The sequence below is a fragment of the Bison bison genome, unplaced genomic scaffold, assembly GCF_000754665.1.
Source record: "Bison bison bison isolate TAMUID 2011002044 unplaced genomic scaffold, Bison_UMD1.0 scf7180017864341, whole genome shotgun sequence".
NCBI classification, from domain to species: Eukaryota; Metazoa; Chordata; class Mammalia; order Artiodactyla; family Bovidae; genus Bison; species Bison bison.
The window spans coordinates 5,743,122-5,764,857 of NW_011494913.1; the positions used below are offsets into that span (position 1 = coordinate 5,743,122).

Below are 21,736 nucleotides of genomic sequence, written 5' to 3' on the forward strand. Positions count from 1 at the left end.
AGACTCTTGAGAGTCCCTTGGACTGCAAGGAGATCCAACCAGTCCATTCTGAAGGAGATCAGCCCTGGGATTTCTTTGGAGGGAATGATGCTGAAGCTGAAACTCCAGTAGTTTGGCCACCTCATGCGAAGAGTTGACTGATTGGAAAAGACTCTGATGCTGGGAGGGATTGGAGGCAGGAGGAGAAGGGGACGACAGAGGATGAGATGGCTGGATGGCATCACTGACTCAATGGACATGAGTCTGAGTGAACTCCAGGAGTTGGTGATGGACAGGGAGGCCTGGCGTGCTGCGATTCATGGGGTCACGAAGAGTTGGACACAACTGAGCGACTGAACTGAACTGAAGGCATTCTGCTAAATGAAAGAACTTAGGGTGAATAGGTCATAGAGTATTTGATTCCACTTAGATGACTTTCTAGAAAAGGCAAAACTGTAGGGAGAGAGAACAGAACAGGGGTTACCTGGAGCTAAAGGCAGCAGGAGAACTGACTGCAAAGGGTCACTAGAACCTTTGGAAGGTGGTGAACAGATTCTGCATCATGGTATTGATAGTGGTTAAACAAATGTGTACCTGCAAAAATTCTTCAAACTGTACACAAAACTGATGTGGTTTGTATTTGTGAATCACAGCTCAATAAAGCCTGAGAGGGGGAGGGCTTTGGCCAGACCAGTCAGCCCTACCTTCCCCCTGGCATCTGGGGGACATGTCTCATCTTCCTCCAGGAGAATCTCACACTTTCCTTGAAACCCTCACTGGATCTCATCACCATATAAACACTAAGTGCTTGTCATGTTTTAACTCTTTCAGTGTTCAAAAAACCCTAAGAAATTGCATTGTTCTGATTTTTGACAAGTTAGAAAACTGAAGCGCAGAGCATTGACATGATTGATAGAGTGGGTACCAGTCACTTGGCCCGAAGATGGTGTGACCCTTGGGCGCTGCCCATGGTCACTTCAAAATGATGTTACGGATTAACTTTCATCCATTTATTATAAAGGAACTTTTTATATCACTGCTGAAATCACAGAATTGACACCTCAATTCTGTTTCTTTCAAAGCAAGTTAAAAGATATGACTACCATTTTAGGACGTCATCCTCATACCTCCTGAAATCCCCTTGTGTACTCACAACAGCGGCCCCGGTAAACCCATCGTCCATGTTTATGGCCAACGCAGGACTTTGGTGACAACGCCGAGGGGTGAGCCGGTGCCTTCCCTTCCCCTTCCCCCAGGAGCCCGCCCTGTCAAGGACACCCCAGCGACCCCCTTCCTTTCAACCGACCTGTCTGGCGTGCTTGTACGCTCTCCTCCGTGGACTCCGGGCTGGCCAGGCTGAGGGTGGCCTGGTCCGTGGGCGACGGTTCTCCCCTTCGGTCTGTGAAGCGCTGCTTCATGATGACCCGAGCGCCCGGGGCACAGAGCTCCAGCTGTTGGGTGCGAGTGGGCTCGGCCGGTGCTAAAGCCTCCCCTGGCCTCAGTCCCAGTGGCTGCTAGGTACCCGTGGTCACTAGGCTCCTGGCTTTATTCTGTGACCTCATCAGTGACTTTGATCTGTTCTGTGACCCGTGGCCAGGACACAGCCCCAGCCAAGCTGCAAGGAGAGGCTGCCCACCAGGATCCCATCCCCTCCAGGACCTTCCCTGCTTTGTGTGTTGTCAGAGACGCAAACATACAGTGCGCACGCACACACACACACACACACACACGTACACACACACACACACAAATGCCTAAAAGCACACATGCAGACACTTACCCACATGAACATACATACTCATGCTGACACACACAACCACTCAGGCACACATACACTCAAACGTACATGAACACTCAGACACACACACACACACAAATTCAGAACACGGTCGCTTAACCGCACACACGCTCGCGTACATACGATCATCACCAAACCTCAAACTGGGCCTACCTTGAACTGTGGCCACGGCAGGGGACCGGGGCCGGAGCCTTGCCGCCTCCTCACTGCTTCAGAGGCCCCACCGCTGTCTCGTTAGGGCTTTTGGTGCTCCGCGGCCTGGGGACCCAGGTGCCTGCTCACGTCTCCCCGCTCTCTGCTTACCCTCGCTCAGGTCTGGGGACTCAAGCACACCAGGGATGCTCCTGCCCCTGGGCTTTGCATTTACCCTTCCTGCTGCCAGGAGTGCCCACCCCTAGGCCCCACATGGCTCACTCTTGTCTGCAGTCTCTGAAACGACTCCTGTCCGAGCCACCTGGAATCCATTCCCCTCAGACTCTATGACGTGTGCATGTACAGGCATAACCACTTCCCAGCATTCATCTGCTGCTGCTTAAATGTCAGCTCCATGAGGAGAGAGACGTCATTCATTCATGTCCCCCATCATATCTCCAGCATCTAGTAGAATACATTGACACATTCACAAGGATTCCAGAGATTATTGTCAAATTAATGAATAAATAGTGGGTGAACACGGTGGACATGTATCTGGATGGACCGACAAGGGCAAGTCTGTCTAGCAGAGTTGGCTTCTCTCTGTACCTCAGATCCCTGCAGCCCCAAGGCAGGCTGGCTCTCATCCCACAACTCTGAGTCCCCTCCTGCTTCTCCACCTGCACAAACCTCACTCCAAGCTCAGTCGCTCTGGCGCCTGTTCAGCTTGCCCTCTCTCTCTGCTCCAGGATGTCCTGAGCACACTTCCCCCAAAACACTTCTCCCCATATCCCCCCAACCCCTGCTCAGTCTCACCAACTCAATTCCTCTGGATCCCAAATTCTCAACAGCTCAGAAGATAATTGGTTGAAAATAATCCCAAAGCAACACAACCACCGCAGCACACGCAGCACCTAGGAATACTCTCCTCTCCAGAACCAGAAGCCACCATGTAAAGGGAAACGCCACAGAGCTTTACTGAGAGATGGAGAGTCACACTCGCACCTATAAAGAGGCAGAGCTCCCTGGCAGGAAGAGGAAACACTGTAAGTGTAGTCTTTCTCCCTTAATAAATCAAGAGACTTGCCTTATAAAAATAAACAGTAAGAGCACAAAAATCAAATAGATCAATGGAAGACAAAGGCAGTCCAGGAAAAGATCATGTTATGTATTAATATTTGAATTTTTAAGAGATAAAGTAAATAAATGTCTAGGAGGAAAAAAAAAGACTCAGTCAATAAATGATGCTGAACATTTTTATTCACTTTTAAAAAAATCAACTTTGGCCTTACCTCATATAAAACAACTAAGACTAATTTCATGTGACTCTGGGGTAACTTTCAATGTAAAATATTTAGAAAGAAAATATAAATTAACATTTATTATTATAGGGTGGTTTCTCTAAACTTAAATGCATCAGTCAACACGAGCATTGAGAATCTTTTTAATTTCATTGCTAAAAAACAAAAAACTCACTGTTTCAGTTTCCACTTCTCTGCTTTTTAGTAAAACTGAAATGAATAGTTCAGTAAAGGAAATAAATAAGCAATCCCCAGGAGAAGAAGGGCAGATGGCTGATAAACATATGAAAAGATGTTCAACCTAATTCTAGGAAGGAAACAACGAATTAAAAACACATGCTGTATAAGTATATTGTTTTCACCCACAAGGCAAACAAGAATTAAAAAGATTGGCAGTTGTTAAGTGCTGGTGAGAACAAAATGAAATGAATATGTTTCTATTCTACCTGTAAGTGCACGGCTTGCCTTTCTCAAGGGAAATTTGGTAGCACCCATTACAATGAAAAGCGGGCTCTTTCAACTCAGCGATTAACATCACTGCCTGGAAAACATTCACAGTTAGTGCTAAGTGCATACAATAGCACATCAAGAAATATTTACTACAGTAGTATTCAAAATAGAAAATAAAAAGAAACTTGTCAAAGATCCATCAACATAAAGAAGTAGTTAAATAAATTACACCAGAACCAAATTGTGGTAAGCTGCTGCTGCTGCGTCACTTCAGTCGTGTCCGACTCTGTGTGACCCCAGAGATGGCAGCCCACCAGGCTCCCCCGACCCTGGGATTCTCCAGGCAAGAACACTGGAGTGGGTTGCCATTTCCTTCTCCAATGCATGAAAGTGAAAAGTGAAAGTGAAGTCGCTCAGTCGTGTCCGACTCCCAGCGACCCCATGGACTGCAGCCTACCGGGCTCCTCCGTCCATGGGATTTTCCAGGCAAGAGTACTGGAGTGGGGTGCCATTGCCTTCTCCGAATTGTGGTATACTATACTGCAATAAAGAGATCTACATGTATTAGTAAGTAAATTCATGTTAAGTGAAAAAAGCAAGAGATAAGTGAATCCCACATATGTAAAAACTAAACATGCAACCCCTCCCCACAAAACCCTAAACCAAGCCTATGCTGTGTATGAATGTGGAGGCACAGAGGAAGCAGTCACATCCCAGTGGGAGCAGTGGTGACTTCAAGGAAAGTGGAAAAGCTTCGGTGGAGCTATGGTTGACTGGAGGTGTTTTCCCCACGTGACCACACCTGTGCTCCTATCCCACAGGCTCCTCTTACAATGTGAAGCTGACAGTCCTCCACTGAGAGACAGGTCCCTCTTCCTGAACCAGAGTGGACTTTGTAACAACCTCCAGCAACTGAACACAGAGGGGTGATGCTTGGAGACTTCGCTAGGTTGTAGAAAACAACATCACTTCCTCTGGGTTCTCTCTGTCTCTCTCTCTCCTTTCCTCTGGACCCAGCCGGCATGTTATAAGGAAGCCTAGGCCACACGGAGGTGTTCCAGCCAACAGTTCTGGCAAAAATCCCAGCCAGCCACCAGACGTGTGAATGAATGTGCCATCAGATGAGTCTGACTTCCAGCCTTTGAATCTTCCAGCTGGGGTCCCAGACTTCTCAGGGCAGAGAAAAGCCACCACCTCTGAATTCAGCCATCTTCTGCCTGAATTCCTGACCCTCAGAAACTGAGCAGCTTCACACACTAAGTTTTGGGTGATTTGTCACTCAGCCATAGGCATTCCGTAGACTGACTTTCCATGCACTGTTCATGTATGTCCGGTGAGACGGCTCGCTGAGCAGCATCAGGACTACGGTGTACCCAGCTGATCACTGGGGCACACCCAGCACAACTTGGGAGGAAGGTTGCCACCACCCACCGTCTATTTTCACACTTGTGCAACCCCAGCATTCACATACAGCAGCTTCAAAGTTGTTAACCCTTGGGAAGCTACTCTAACATCGAGAGTACAATGCTTACACACAGTTCCTTTTGTATTTAGCCATTCAGTTTCTAGTTGAAAACACCATTTTCCAAAGGTACTTGGGTCAGTTCCTTTATTGCCCTAGAATCTACGTATGTTCCTTCTAACCCTCCTAACAGTCCTACCAGTGAGACACTATTAACCACATGTTACAGATGGAGGTTGGGACTCCAAGTACAGGTAGGTGACAGGAGGATGGACTGCTCAGCCCTCAAGCCCAGAGGCAGGACTGCTTTGTCAGGCTGCCCCATGCTCTTCCCCTAGGTCTTCTTCCTGGGGGCAAGGTGGAGGAGGGGGTGTGTGCTTAAAGCAACGCAGCATCAAAATGTGCCACTGTCCTTCATTTTTACACGGGCTCTGAGCAGAGTCTGGCCATGGGAAGGCTCTCTGTCACAGCCCCATCTTCTGCTCCAAGTAGCTACTCATCGGAGGCCACCCATACAGGGTTCCTGCCCTCCCTGGGCAGGGAGAGTGGGGGAGTGCAAGGGGAGGATGGTAACAGATCAGGCCCACCCAGCCCCCTAACGTCTCAGCCCCCGCAGTTTTCCAGCTGGGTCTCCAGCCTCGCCAAGAACTTCATGCTCCACTGCTGGAGCCGGCAGGGCTGGTGTGCAAAAGCCCAGAAGGACCAACACAGCACTTTCTCGGAGCTCTGACTCCTGGCCAACTCATTTCACACGTCACGTGCGAGTCTTAAACCTCATCAAGAAGGCCTGGAGAAGTTTCCAGTCTCCACTTTCCTTCCAAAACCTCCTCTTCTCAGCCCCCTCCCTTTTCTTTCTCCACTGAGAAGAAACTAACAGGAAGCGAACCAGCCACAGCCCCAGCAGGAAACAGAGACGCCACTTCTCGCTTCCCTTCACTTTTAACTCTAGAGATGGGCTTGGGCCACAATTTAGGCTACAGGGAGAATCAGATCATTCATCCTGGAGCCAATGAGCCTCCAGAAATAGCCTGTCCACTTGGCCAAGGGGCCTGGCGTTACCCGGGTTGGTGTACAGGACACAACATTTCTGAGGCTGAGCCGATTGCTGTGTAAAGTGCTTTAAGTGGACAACACCCCTCCCTTCAACTGGAAATTAGGGTCACCTTGTCACTGCCCCTCTCAAAAAACTTGTATTGTCAGACTGAACACCGAGGGAGGCGGGGAAGTGGTGAGTTGCCGTAGACGCTGCTTGCCAGGTATAAGGCCGGCTCCAGACTGGGAGTTCATCCCAGTGAAAGCCAATTTCCCAGGAATTGTTTATGACCTTAGCCTGTGCTAACTCTGCAGAGAAAGTGCCAGAAGATAAGTTGAGGATCAGAGTAGAGAAGTATCATCTTTTGAGTTCATTTTCTGTTGCTTCTTGTCACTATTTAAAAAGAAGTGAGTCAGTGGACCACGTAAGGAAAAACTCAGCCGCAGAGAAATGTGATACGAAGTTCTCCCTCAGCCTCCCCGAGTGAATGAGGAAGGGACTTTTGCTTTTGTTTTCCTTCAGACTTAATAACAGGCTGCTTCTTCTCCGTGGTTTGTTTGGAGCTGTCTCCCTGACCTTAACCTCAGGGCGCCCACACAAATAGCCCAGGACTCCTCTGTCATTAGGCAGTAGGGAGGAGGGCACCCCTGTGGGCCTCTCGGGCACATCCCTGGCTATGCCCCAGAGCCCCAACCTGGCCCAGAGCACCCCCACCCCAGCTCTGGCTCCATGAGACTGCAAAGATTCAACAAGTTTTGGGGATTCAGAAGTGTCTTTCCAAATTGTGTTTCCTTGAAAAGGTGACATCAGCTGGGAGGAAGGGCACTCCAGCTGAAGGCCACATGTGTACCCAGGAGCTCTGGGACCCCAGCTGCTGGTCCCTCCCCTCGATGGTTCTTAGAGAGCCACACAGAGAGCTCTGGGGAAAGGGCTGGGTCTTCCTCCCCTCTCTGTCTAAAATGTGCTGGCCATAGGCCACCTCGGATACAGAGCTGAGGATATCAGCTGCTAACTTGTTCTGAGAGAACTTTCTGGAAGCATGGCTTCTGCGTGGAAGGGGAGATCCCAGGACCCTAAAGACCATCAGTGAGGCAGCACAACTTCTAAATGCGCTGGGCTGACTTCCTGTGCAGCCTTCAGCTCACATCCAAGGTATCTGCAACCAGGCAATCAGAACTGGGATAATTTATTTTTATCCCCACGATCAGAATGGCTATTGCAGACTCCCCTCTTAAGACTGCCTTTTTCCTATCCCAGTCCTTCAGAAACGGTGTCTCCTTTGTAAGTTGATGGGCTTACTTATCGGATGGTAGAGGTGTCCCAGGGGAAACAGCCACCGTCCCTCCCCAGCCTGCCACCCCCAGCCTTGCAGGTGGTCCCACGCCTTCCAGGAACGTCAGGGAGTCAGGTGGGAGGACTTCCAGGAAGGCTGGATCAGGCTGTGTTTTCCTTGAGCACAGGAAAGTTCCAAAGAAAGGAACCCAAGGCCAAGACTGAGGGGCCAGCAGGAAAGGCAGTCCATGAGCCACCCCAGTCCGCTGCTAGCTGCACTCTCGCAGTGCACTGAGACCGGTTCCAGCAACGCCTTCCCAGTGGGGTTTGTATGTATTTTCAATGTACAAACCCTGCCTTCCTTGATTAAAATTGATTCCTAGGTATTTTATTCTTTTGGATGCTGTGTAAGTGGATCCGTTTTCTTAATGTCTTTTTTGGAATGTTCGTTACTATTGTATAGAAATACAACTTTAAAATTCAGTTTTGTTGAATTTGCTTATTCAAACAGATTTTTTTGTGGAGGTGTGGATTCTTTAGGGTTTTAATACGTAAGATTATGTCATCTGCAAGCAGAGATACTTTTACTTCTTCCCTTTCCATTTGGATGTCTTTTCTTTCTTTCCCTTGCCTTGTTGTTCTGGCAAGAACTTCAGTATCCTGTTGAATTGAAAGCTGGTGTCCTTGTCTTATTACTTATCTTCAGGGAAAGCATTAAATCTTTTACTATTGACAACGTCGCTGGTTTTTGTACATGGACTTTTTCATGTTGAGGAAGTTCCCTTCTAATCCTAATTTGTCGTTGTTGTTTAGTGGCTAAATTGTGTCCGACTCTTTGTGATCCTGTGGACTGTAGCCCACCAGGCTCCACTATCCAGTTAGATTTCCCAGGCAAGGATACTGAAGAGGGTTGCCATTTCCATCTCCAGGTGGTCTTTCCTACTTAGGGATCAAATTCATGTCTCCTGCATTGGCAGGAGGATTCTTTACCACTGAGCCACCAAATCCTGATTTACCGAGTGCTTTAATCATGAAAGGATGTTGATTTTTTTTTTAGAATGCTTTTTACGTATCTATTGACATGATTTTATCCCTTCATTCTATTAACATGGCTTGACTTTTCAGTTGTTGAACAGCCCTTGCCTTCCTAGGAGAAATCTCACCTGGTTTTGCTGCGGCGGGCAGGCTGCTCCATGTGATCAGCGTGTCCAGACGGCTGAAGTGGAGGACCCCCGTGTCAAGGAGGCAGCCCGAGGCTGTAGCACACCCACAAGTGCACAGAGAATGGGCAGAAAGCAGTGAGCAAGCACCTCGCCCCTGACCACCTGAATCAGCCAGCATCCTGGGCAGTGTGGCACCAGTCCTGGAGAGGAAAGATAAGCCCTGCCGGCGTTGGTGAGAAGGAGATCAGCGTTGATTCACATCACAAGGGACAAACAGCTCTCCTCAAACGCTGTCCCAAGTCCACTCTGCCTGTCAGAAATTCAATAAATATGCTAAAGATCAGAAGGGAACATAAGAGAATTATTTATTATTTACAAGAGAAGACTAAAAGCATCTGCATATTATTTAAATTTTGGTTTATAGCTTTAAAATGATTTCCTAAAACTTGAAGTTAACTCAGTAAATATATTACTTTATTAGCTACAAAACACAATAAGCTATTGATACAGCACAAATTCACAGGCAGTGGTGCCTGACAGTGAGACAGCAGTGTAGAGATCGCAAAATAATTTTTTATATTATTTACCTGCCTTTGTGAAAGGAGTATGACTAGCTGGCCTTTGGACCACAGTATACATACAAATCAAGTCAGCTTTTTGGAAAATGACAGTCCATAAGCATGTGATAAGGAGCAGTCACACTGTAGGATTCACCACCCAACCCACAGCAAATTAAATTGATCACGATAAAGATAAACAAAGAAAATTAAAAGGCAAGAATGGCAGCAGTTGAAAAACACATCTCTCAAGACCTCACTGTTGAGGTTCTGGAAGCAAAGTCTTCTTCCTCCACATTGCTGGGTTTCTCTCTATGCATCAGTGTGTGCAGGAGGAGCTTGGCAGCCATGCACGAGAGCCAGACGTCTTAGGGCGACCCCAGATCCCAGTCCTTGCAAAGGCTAATATCAGACTATTTTATGTATAAATGTCAAAGCTTTGGAACCCAAATTATTCAGATTGCCAGTGTTTTGCCCACAGCCAAGTGTAAAAAAATGAAGTTGGCATAACCAGGCATTATTCTTCCCGAAAGATAGAAAAGTGACTTGCATTTTTAATGAGTTTATAGCCAAGAGGGGAAGCCAGTGGTGATCTGGGGCCAGCTAGGACTGGCTTACGAAAACCAATTGTTAAATCTTTCAAGAATTTTGAAAGCCAGTTGTGAAACAGCTTTTATCAAAATCAGAATCATATCAACTTATAATTAGATTATATAATGCACAAAAGTAACAAATATTCAAAACTTCTCAATTCCCAATTATTTTACTACATTCCGTGACACGTTGGCAGCTTGTAAGAGGACTTGGAGGGGGGATTTCCATCATGGTAATTGGCAGAGTAAAATCAAGGCCTTTCCTGCTTGCCCCACTACCACCCCAGGCAGGGGACAGGTTGTTCAACATTTACTGGCCCACCACCAAGGCCTCCTGCATGCAGTTAATGGAGCCCACAGTTCTGGCTGGGAAGACAAGCCTTTTGGGCAAATTTCTCCCGGTAATTCTAACTTTCGGGAAGTTTCCACAATAGGGGCTGCTTCTGAATTCTTCAGGAAGTGCTCAGACCCTCCCGTCTGCAAGTGAGTCACGGGTAGAAAGGGCGCTCAATCCCACCATCATTACGATTCTCACAGCAATCTAGAAATGTGATCAAACAAGGATTCTTTCTCCACTAACATGAAAAAACAGCCTCTGTGCACTTGGTGCTGTTTCCTGGGTTCACACAGCCTGTGGGAGGCGAATCTAGCTTTCTATACAGATTAGCTAGATCAGAGGGATACATTTTATCTTAAAAAAAAAAAAAAAAAGAATTAAACAAACACAAGGTCCAGAACCAGCATACTCTGGTGGAAATACAGATTGAAACAACGTTCTGGTAGAAATACAGATTGAAACAACGTTCTGGTGGAAATACAGATTGAAACAACGTTCTGGTAATATGCAGCCGCAACTTTAAACCTGTGATACCCTCACTCTCAACAATCTCACTTCTAGAAATTTATCTTTAAGGAAATTAACAGTATGCTGAGATTTTTCTGACCTATTTTCAATACAGTGATATTTGTACTCACGAATTCAGAAGCAACCAGTGTCCCAGGAAAGGAATTTTGGTTGATTGGGTTGCATCCTTGATACCTGGGAATTTGTTAGAAATGAAGATTCTTGAGTTCAACCCCAGTACATCCAGCCCTCTGGGTTTAAATAAATCCTCCGTGTGACTGATTTGAATTTGAGAACCCCTGGGTTGAATAAAATATGGGATAACTAAACAAAGAGATGCCATGGTGTTCATGAAGAACTTGGGAAAATATGTTCACAATATAGTAAGTACAGCCATATATAACTGACCCTTGAACAACTCTGGTGCTTGGGGTACCCATCCTCAACACAGTTGAAATAGGAATATAACTTCTAGTATCCAAGGTTCCTCATCCACGGATTCAACCTACTGTTGTACTTACTATTGAAAAAAATCCACATATATGTGGACTTGCAAAGTTCAAACCCGTGTTGTTCAAGGGTCCACGGTACCATACAAACCCAGTTATGGAAACCTAGTACATATGTGTGTGCGTGCATATATACACATGCTCAGATACGTAAAGTTGAGAATGATAAACACCAAAAAGTGAGCAACATTTATCTTTGGAAAAGGAGTTCCCCTGTCCTTTTATTTATCCTTGTTTTTTTAATTTTTGTGCAATAAACATGTAAGAAAATAAGCAAAAAATTGTTGTTGTTTAGTTGCTAACTTGTGTCTCTTTGTGACCCCATGGACTGTAGCCCATGGGCTCCTCTGTCCATGGGATTTCCCACTGGAGTAAGTATTGCCATTTCCTTCTTTAGGGGAATCTTCCAGATCCAGGGATTGAACCCATGTCTCCTGCATTAGAAGGCAGATTCTTTACCACTGAGCCACCATGGAAGCCCAAGCAATAAATTCTCTCTAGTTTTATTTAAATACTACTGAGTTTTCAAAATACATGCATATATATACACATATAAACCCAAGATTTTGTAAAACTCCATGCCTCCTACCCATCCATCCCCGGGATGCTTCATATCAGGTCCTACAGACACGCCTTGGCCCAGGACCTGGGGACAGATGTCAGAAGGCAGCATTTGGCTCACTGGCTGCAGGAAATAGGACTGGGGCGAAGAGCAGAAATCTGGCCCTGTCTCAGTTTAGTTCAGTTCAGTCGCTCAGTCGTGTTCGACTCTTTGTGACCCCACAGACTGCAGCATGCCAGGCTTCCCTGTCCATCACCAACTCCTGGAGCTTACTCAAACTCATGTCCATCGAGTCAGTGATACCATCCAACCATCTCATCCTCTGTCTCATCTGGCCCTGTCTACACAGGGTTAAAATATAAACTGGTTAGAGAGAAGCCCGTGGGAAAGGCATGACATTTGTTTGCAAGGAAACATAAACAAGGACAAATGAAGACAGAAAAGTGGCCCAGTGAGAGGCTGATCGAAGCCAGCTGGGCAAGCAAGCTCCTGCCTTCAGGAAAGACAGAGAATCAGGGGCGGGCCTGGGGCGGGGCGGCGCAGGGCAGCCTCTCTAGCCCTGAACTGCCCCAAGGAGCCAGCATGGGGAAATGGAGCTTCAGGCACTTTGGGACCAGAATTAGCTGTTCCAGTTGCCTGGACAGGAGGAAGCACCACCCAGATTCCGTCTTCTCAGCTCCAAGTTCATATACAGAAAAGAATCCACATCTGTCTACCTCCAGCCACAGGCCAGGTGCAAAGCAAAGCATTTCATCATGTTATTTGATCCCTGTGATGGTCCTGGAGAGCTCTCATCCCCCTCCACTCCTGCCATTTGCCTATCCAACTCTTCCAAGGTCAAGTAGCTCCTGAGTTGTGGACCAGGTATCCAAACCAGGACCCAGGTCCATCTGTAGAGTGCAGGCTTTCCCCATCACCACAAGCCAGGTGGTCCTCAGTGACCACCAGAGTGCTTCCAGAGCTCTCGCCATGTCCCTTCCTGCCCCCTCTGGACACCTGCCCCAGTCCACCGCTCTCCCATCCACCACCATCCACCAACTCTGAGCACCTGAGCCCCTTAGAGAGCTCAGCCCTGGCCTTGGTATCATTTCCTGAAATGATACATATCTTGTAATGAACATGTAATGATACCTATCTTGTAAAGAAATGATTACATATCTTGTAAAGGCTAAGGCAGCTTTACAAGGCTTCTTTTCAATCATGCTGGGCAAATGCTCAGAAGTAGTGTAAATTATCATTAATTTGAAGAGATATTTCCCTTTGAAAGACAAAACGGCTCACTGATTTCATGAATGATAGCTGAAGCTTAGAAGTTACACTGAAGTTTTCTCCCTTGTCCTTGGCCTAAATCTGACCTTTTATTCCTTCTCCTCATTGCTTTCAGAGCAAAGACACAGGAACCTCCCCCCAAGGATGGGGAGGCGGTGGAGGGGTTCCCTCAAGACCAAACAATGTCCGAGAGCATAACCAGCCCCCGGCTGCAGGGCCCAGGTGTCAGTCACCCGCTGGCACCAACTCCTCTCCCTTCTCACCCCTCTTTCCTCATCTGGGTGTGTCATTGCCGTCCTCCAAATGAGGTGAAGCTGATAAAAGGAGACAATCTCAGCCTGCTTGAGGTCAAACCCCCCTTGACTGGCACCCATTTTCCTTCCTATGGGGACTTCAAGGGTTTTACATGACTCAGCTTCTGATAAAGCTTCTTTAGATATTATTTCCCCTCTAATGAGTTTCATTCACACAGGAAAAACTTTTTTTTAAAGGGCAAACTCCCTTCCTGTCATTCTGCTCACCTCCCCTTCTGGGGAAATGGAGTTAGTCCCTTTTGCCCAGACTTTCTTGGGAGGGGAGGCACCTGCAACTGAGGTGCACAAAACCTTCTACATGGTCGTCTACACCACTGATGGTTTTCTCAGGGCTGAGCCATTAGGAAGTGCATGGTCACCATGACAGCTGAGAGTGTCTGGGTCATGTGGCTGTTGTCACGCTGGAGATTCCCGTACTGATTGAAGGCCAGTCCATATCAGTTCATCCAACTGATGGAAATAACAGCCATTATGTCTAGGCGAGTCACTCCTCCCAAACTAGAGGAGACGTCAGTGTAGCCTTGACCCTCCTCTTGCTTATTCCTCTGCTCCTGACTTTATTTTTCTGGGCTCCAAAATCACTGCAGATGGTGATTGCAGCCATGATATTAAAAGGCGCTTACTCTTAGAAGGAAAGTTATGACCAACCTAGACAGCATATTAAAAAGCAGAGACATTACTTTGCCAAGAAAGGTCTGTCTAGTCAAGGCTGTGGTTTTTCCATGGTCATGTATGGATGTGAGAGTTGGACCAAAAAGAAAGCTGAGTGCCAAAGAATTGATGCTTTTGAACTGTGGTGTTGGAGAAGACTCTTGAGAGATCCAACCAGTCCATCCTAAAGGAGATCAGTCAGTCCTGGGTGTTCATTGGAAGGACTGATGTTGAAGCTGAAACTCCAATACTTCGGCCACCTGATGCTAAGAGCTGACTCATTTGAAAAGACCCTGCTGCTAGGAAAGATTGAGGGCAGGAGGCGAAGGGGACGACAGAGGATGAGATGGTTGGATGGCATCACCAACTCGACGGACTTGGGTTTGGGTGGACTGTGGGAGTTGGTGATGGACAGGGAGGCCTGGCGTACTGTGGTTCATGGGGTCTCAAAGAGTCGGACACAACTGAGCGACTGAACTGAACTGAACTGACACCCACAGGTGCCCCCGGCCTGACTCAGCCTGCGCCTGCAGCCATCCTCACAGCATCCCCACCCTCTGCCTCACCAGGCAATGGGCTGTCCTGTCCTCTACTAATTGTTTTTACCATGTTGCTCCCTTTTGGATAAAGTGGTCTTACAGTTTATTCCATCAGCTTCCCTCCCTGAGGACTTCCCAAGACCACTGGAGGCCACCCACTCAGGCTGGCAGAAGCAGCACTTATTCCCCTTACTCTTGCCCATGGCTCTCTGGCCCTGGAGCCAAGTCTGAGGTGCAAACTAGGATGGGGAGGCCAGAGAGGGATGTACTTTCCTTATAATATCTAGGTCCAGCAACCTTGGAAACCAGGCGTCTCAAAATGCTGGCAGATAATATCATTATCCATAACACTGTTCCTCGGGCCATTTTCACACTGGTCATGCCACCTATGCTTTGCAGTTTTAGGAATAAAAGTTGTATCTGCCCCAGAGAAATCTTTATGTCTCTCCCAGAAGCATATACACAAGAGTTTTCATTCTTACTCTTCCCCTCCTCCTCTTCCTCCTGCTGCTACTTCTTTTTCTCCTTTAGAGCTGATTCACTGGAAAAGCCCCTGATGCTGGGAAAGACTGGGGGCAGGAGGAGAAGGGGACGACAGAGGATGAGATGGCTGGATGGCATCACTCAATGGGCATGAGTTTGAGTGAACTCCGGGAGTTGGTGATGGACAGGGAGGCCTGGCGTTCTGCGATTCATGGGGTCGCAAAGAGTCAGACACAACTGAGCGACTGAACCGAAGGCTTGTAATTGTTTAGTGTTTTCTAACCCTCCACTGTTTTTTTATTCTAGGGGTTCTTAGAATTTACATTATGCAACCCTGAATTTACATTATGCAAATTCAATACTGTATTTTTCTACTATCATTACTGAGAGCTAATCAATATTCTATATTATGTCCCTGAACAACTTAATGGTTTTATACCTATCATTTCTCCCACACAACCTCCCATATTGAGATCATGTGAGATTTTAATGTATTATAATGGCACCACAATTTTTAAAAATAATAGTTGCTCGTGTAAACTTACATATGAATTTTGCTGGTTTCTTTGCTCACTGACACTTCTTGTATCTCACATTCCTTTTAAATTCATTTTTCATTTTGCTGAAGTCCATCTTCTGGTCATCTTTTTTTTTTTTTTTTCCAGAAAGAATTTTGGGAGTAGTAAATTTTCTGATTTTTTAATTTTTTTTTTCCTTTTCACTTGATTGATCGTCTGTTTAGGTATAGAGTACTATGGTGCATAATCATGTCCCCTGAGGATTTTGAAGATATTGGTTCTTTATCTTCTTTCATTCAGTTCCACCAACAAAAAGTCTAATTTCTCTCAAAATCTCATATTTTTATGGGTCGTTTGCTTCTCTTTGTTCCTGATGCTCTCAAATTTACTTTGATTCTGCTGTGTATAGATGGTTTTGCACGTCTCACTACATCCTTCCTTTTAAGCTGTTGTCTAGTCCCTTTCTGTAACTCTGCTCACTTTTATTCTCTCTCTTCTGATATGTCTTTGTTTTTGTTCTATTTGCTCGTTCCTCCCAGAACACCTGGCAAATGAGCACTGGGACTTCTGGGATCTTTCCACTGAACTTCTTTTTCACATACGCACTTATGTCTTTCTGAAACTGGCTTCATGAAAGAGAAATGAGACTTCACATATCCAGACAACCAAACGGCAGGATACACTGTGTCAGTGCATCAGGACACTGCACATCAGGAACTGATTTTTCCTGACCCTCCTCCTTGCAGCCTACGCCCACGCACAGTGATTGCTTTGCCCTTTCTTCACTTTGTCTTGGTCTTTTATCCTCCTGGGTATTGGCCTCACCAGAGCCAGTGAAAGTCACTCAGCCGTGTCCGACTCTTCGTGACTCCATGGACTACACAGTCTATGGAATTCTCCAGGCCAGAATACTGGCGTGGGTAGCCTCTCCCTTCTCCAGGGTATCTTCCCAACCCAGGGATGGAAGCAGGTCTCCCACACTGCAGGTGGGTTCTTTACCAGCTGAGCCACAAGGGGAGCAGGTATTGGCATAGCAGGTTCCAAAATGGTCTGCCCTCCTCCCTGACTCATAACTCCTCATGTCCAAGCCCGAGTGACTTCACTGCACTCTGCACACACAGCCTTGGAGAAGCCTATTTGTCATCTATTGATAACATCCATGTGAAATGTCATATTTTTGAAGGATGCTTAATTTATCTGACAAGCCCTGGGATTATGACAAGTAACTCAGAAGAGAGCCAATCAGGGGGATGGGCCCTGAGCACAGGCTGGCCCTGGCCCTTCTAGGGTTCATATCACAGGTACCAGCCCCTCGGCTTGTATCTTCAGCTCAGCTCAGCTTCCCTCTGTCTAAACAACCCCTCTGCACACTCCACCTCACTGTTAAAGAGCCTTACAGCTCCTCCAGGCCAATTCTTCCCTGCTTTTCTCATGGATCTCAGAGCACATTCTAGAACAATCTCTGAGGTGTGCTTTTAACCCCAGTTTACAAGCTTCAACTCCCATAGGAACATGGGATTCACTCTCTCTCCAAGTGCAGCCAATCTTTTGGCTTGCCAAGAGCTGACCCAAGAAACCCGAGAACTGCTGCAGACCCTTCCTAAGGTCAGCACTCCCTGGGGCTTCCTTCCACATCCTTCTCCATGGCACCAAACTCTGGGACTGAGGCTGAGTCACTCTTTGCTCCACACCCAAATCTACGTCTGCAAGCCCTGGGACCCCTACCACTAAACCCCATCCAAAATCCATCCATCCGCTGCATCTTTGCTGCCCACACTCCAACCCCAGCCACACTAACCTCTTGCTTAGACTGGGGCAAGGACCAAGCAGGACTCTAGAGCCTGTAGAGTGATATTAACGTGTCATGACTCATTTGAAGATCAGAATAACTCCAATACTTTCATCTCCATCTGTTTAACTTGTTTATCTACCTCTCAGCTATTTCCAAATTTGGATGGTGAAAAGGGCTGTTTTTCACTTACTTATTCAAACGCCCATACATTCTATGACAGAATATAATTCCACCATATGCATACTTCTAAAACACATAGAAGAATATATGCACATATTTATTTTATTTTATGTTTATTTTAATTTATAGATTCCATGTCAAATATATTTTTAACTTGAAAATATAGAGATTGATGCGTGCGTGTTTAGTTGCTGAGTCATGTCTGACTCTGTGACCTCATGGACCATAGCCCGCCAGGCTCCTGTGCCTATGGGCTTATTCTGGCAAGAATACTGGAGTGGGTTTCCATTTCTTCCTCTAGGGGATCTTCCTGACCCAGGTGTAGAACCCATGTCTCCTGTAGCTCCTGCATTGGCAGGAGAATTTTTTAACCACTGAGGCATCTGAGAAGCCCATAGAGATGGATGCATATTTGTAATTTGTTGATTTTGCCAGGTAACTCTCTCCCATCTTACCTTCTCCTCCAGTTACTGAGTCACAGAGGCAGCAAACCACAGCTATGCCCTTAGATCCTGTCTGGGTGCTGAGATCTGCAGCTCACTCCACCCACAGGTATCTGAGTCTCAACTGTCTCTTCTCCTTTGGGCAGGATGTTCTGCCTGTTGAGATGGGCTGTCTGGGATCTGCATGTGTTCTGGGGGACTCAGAGCCTACTGAGCTGGGAGGGCGGGGTTTATCCTAGTCCTTGGCCTCTGGTCCCAAACCACAGCGCAGGACAGAAGAACTGGCTCTCACTCAGGACATTGGACCTACAGACACGATGACTTCCGTGGTTGCTTCAACAACGTATCCAAGAGTTTCTGCCCATCGGCACCTCTGTCCCCAGGAGCTGCTCCCATGAAGAGGGGCTGAAAAAACGGCTTCCGGTAGGACTGCTACAGAAGGAAGTCACTGAGCTTGGAATTGGGGTATAAGCCACGGAAGCCAATTGCCTGGAACCCCCAACCCATTCTGCTTCCCACAGCATGTCTGCATTGGAAGACGAGGAGAAAGCAGCAGTCCTCAGCACACTTCTGTGTTCTTCACACAGGAGACTCTGGGTGGGACTCAGACAAAACTGGAGGCTGGGAGCGGTGCTGGGAAAATAGGTCATGATGTGGGGTGAGGGAAAGGACCCCACATTCTATTGAGTTTATAGATATTACAGTGGTTACTGAGAATCTAGAAGCATTCACCCTCAGTTCCCAACCAGCTGTCTTAATTAAAATGCTGCTGAAAGAAGCAAATCAATTATCAGATACCTTACAAGATGGTTTATTCTAACACACAGAAAATTGCTTATGAGTATCGCATTACTGCTTTAGGTTATCCGTTAACCAAGGCTGCTAATGAACTACATTGTTATCAAGTCAGATAAAAGATGCCCTGGGAGTTCAGGCAAATTATTACAACACAGCGCTTTGTTTTGAAATATAACTCATCTTTACCACACACAAGGTGAGTAACCTAACCTAAGGAGAACCATTCCATGTGGCCACCTGGATTTCTATTGAATGAAAAGGCAAAGAGTATTCCTTAATGCAGCCCAGAAACCCAGGGTACTATTAAGGGGAGAGAAATGTGAATGGGGCCTGCGTCACGCAGCCTTGGGTTTATGTCTCTTCCAGTGCGTCCTCCATGATAAGGTACGGACATTGCCATAGTCACTACAAAATAATCCTATAAGCATAACAACAATCACTTGCTTTGGTATAGCTCACTACAGGCCATGGCAGCTGCTTTCTCTTTTCATCCTTTTTTGGTACCACCATTTGAAAGCTGCGGAGCTGTGGGGCCATTCCACAGCTGTCAGACTCCTTTATCCCACTCCAGCCCAGCCTGCCTTTCTCCTTTTGGAAGATCTCTCAGTCATTTATAGAAATAGAGACTGCCCAAAGGTTTTCACCTTTCAGTTCCCTTGAGTGTTGACAGGTGGATTCTTCTGACAGCTAAGAAGTTGAGGCCAACAGCTGTAGACAAGGCTGTTCACCTCCTGGTAGACTGCGGTGCTAAAGAAGCTGTGTCTTGAGTCTGGTTCTCATTCCACGAGCCGCTTGCTGCTGGTAGGGTCCACGGACGCAGTGACATCATGAAGCGTGAACAGCTCTGACACTGGAAACAAGGGCAGGCGTGAGCATGCGTCGACTTCCAAACCTTCTTACTGCTCGCAAGAGTGCTCGTACATCCCTTTATGCGGTCAGCTCCTTGCAGAAGAGAAGCACTGTTTCTTTCAGGACGGAGGCACTGTAGATTCTATAAGTTTATTTGCCCTGCATTTTGAGTTCCATGGGAAGGCACATCACCAGCTTTGGATGCTCAGATTCAAGCTGTCTCCAGTGAGTAGCTGTCCAGAGTGTCCTCCTGAAGAGGCTGCTCGCTCAGAGCTCAATCACATGCGCATTTCTGGAAAGAAAAAGAGCCATCTGGAAGATTCATTAATACCCAGACCTGAGCTAGGTACCAAAAGAAAGAGAGAGAGGCTTGGAGACTCTAGGATTATTAGTGGCTGCCTAGATCCAATTTTCCAGCACATCCTCCAAAATCATGCGGATCAACAAGGAGAGAAGCAAAAAACTGAAGTAGTAACAAGGGTGGCTGTATGTCCTCGTTTTCCTGGGACCATCCCAGAGAATGTCTCCTGAGGATGAGTTAATGCCTGCTAATGCTGAAAAGTCTTTTAACCAAATCCCACACAAATTCCTGGGCCAGGGGTGGGGGTTGGGGGGGGAAGACTCAGTAAAATAGGAACTGGTGGGTTTCCTTAAGGTGATAAGACGTGTACTTTAGCCCTAAATCTAACATCTTACTTAATGAAAACCACTAGAGAATTTCCCACAACGGTCAGGCAAAAGACAAATATGCTCACTGTTTCCACTATTATTTAACACTGGTGATTTTAGGCAGTGCAGTCAGAGAGGAGAAAACAATTAGAGGCTTATTGGAAGAGAAGATCTACAATTTGGCAGAAGACATAATATGATGAAAACTCAAGGAGATCAAGAACAAAATAAAAAAAACAATAAAAGCATTCAATATGTCAGCTGCTATCATGTTAATGCCCCAAATCAATGACCAAGTAGGAGACATGATGGGAAATCCCATTTACTAAAGCAACAAAAACATGAAATATTTAGAAGTGAACTTAATAAGAAATGTGAAAAATCCGTAAGGGCAAAATCTGAAAACTCTCCTAAGACACACAAAAACGCACCTGTGAAAAGCATAGGTTTGTGTCAATGAAGGATAACATCCTCAAAAAGTCAGTTGTCTTCAATTTAACGTGTAAACATAATGCAGCTCCAATAAAAACAGCAAGATGTCTGTTTCTGTAGCCAGATTCTGAAGTTGGTTGTCAAGTTTATATGGAAAACAAATACACAGGAATAGCTAGACTGGGAGAGCCAGGTGGGTGGGAACCAGCCACACCAGGTAATACGTGAAGTCACCCCAAGAAAGAGTGTGATGATGGCACATGAGTGATCACAAATACCACTGGAGAATAATATGAAGTCTAGAAAGAGTCCAACTATAGGTGAAAGTTTTGAACATGATAAAAGTGACAAATAAAATACTGGGGAAAATACAGTGATTTTGAAAAATGATATTAAGATGACTGGATTGCCATTTGGGAAAAAGATAAAATTGGATCTATACCTCACACCATGCACCGTACCAAACGAATCAGAGACCCAAGTAAAAATAAACCCATACGAGAACCAGAATAATATATACATGCGTATATAAATATTCATCTAGTGTTATAAAAATTGTATACATGCAAATCTTTTAATTAAACATATTTTTGTAAAAGGAACACAGGGAAGATAAAACCGGAACTGTTGAGATTAATTACCTCAGAGCAGTGGGGGTAGGAGCAGAGCAGAGTGGATAAGAGAGCAGGACATCTCCAAGTTTACCTGTTCACACATTTTTAGCTTAAAACTATACTTGTGTTTCACATACTCAAAAAATAAAATTAAAGTACAAAGATTAAGAAACTAAACAAAAACCAGCATATACACTGAAACACTTATCTCTAACTATATATCAAACTGATAGCATAATCACACTGAGAAAATAATTAATTCAACTTGAACACAAAGCTCTGTACACATGAAGGGCTAAGTTCTAAGAACAAAGAACAGCAAAGAAATTTTTAAGTGAGTTTGTAGTTGTACAGTATTGTAATTCTTGAAGTATGTATTTTGTGTGTATTATAGGATAAAGCAACTGGATAAAAATATTTCTATGGTTGGGAAACAGGGCTTTCACTTTGGAAGAAGCAAAATAGAAATATGGAATGAGGAAATCTTAAGAAGAATGCTATGATGCTGAGTTTTTGATGCATACTGGTAA

At 45.9% G+C, this 21,736-nt stretch overlaps 2 protein-coding genes across 9 annotated transcripts in view; both read right to left on the reverse strand.

Moving 5' to 3' along the window:
* FAM170B (family with sequence similarity 170, member B) overlaps positions 1-2,906 on the reverse strand; it is a 6,790-nt gene extending 3,884 nt beyond the window's left edge. Inside the window, exons 1-3 of one of the 2 annotated variants that reach the window (XM_010854425.1) lie at positions 2,726-2,906; positions 1,931-2,374; positions 1,286-1,430 (exon numbers count right to left, since the gene is read on the reverse strand). In XM_010854425.1, the coding sequence (XP_010852727.1) occupies positions 1,286-1,397 (112 nt within the window). In that variant the 5' untranslated portion in view covers positions 1,398-1,430; positions 1,931-2,374; positions 2,726-2,906. Of the gene's footprint in view, positions 1-1,285; positions 2,375-2,725 lie in introns of both variants that reach the window. The other variant, XM_010854424.1, reaches the window with a different exon arrangement.
* Positions 2,907-8,423: 5,517 nt separating this feature from the next.
* The window catches only part of LOC104999008 (chromosome unknown open reading frame, human C10orf128), a 41,298-nt gene continuing 27,985 nt past the window's right edge, over positions 8,424-21,736 (reverse strand). For 4 of the 7 annotated variants that reach the window (XR_826533.1, XR_826532.1, XM_010854430.1 and 1 more), the window contains one exon: positions 18,642-19,783. Coding sequence is in view for 5 of the 7 variants with exons in the window: in XM_010854430.1 (XP_010852732.1) it covers positions 19,759-19,783 (25 nt within the window). In the remaining 2 variants the exon portion in view is untranslated. Of the gene's footprint in view, positions 10,780-18,641; positions 19,784-21,736 lie in introns of those variants that run through there. The other 3 variants (XM_010854429.1, XM_010854426.1, XM_010854427.1) reach the window with 2 other exon arrangements.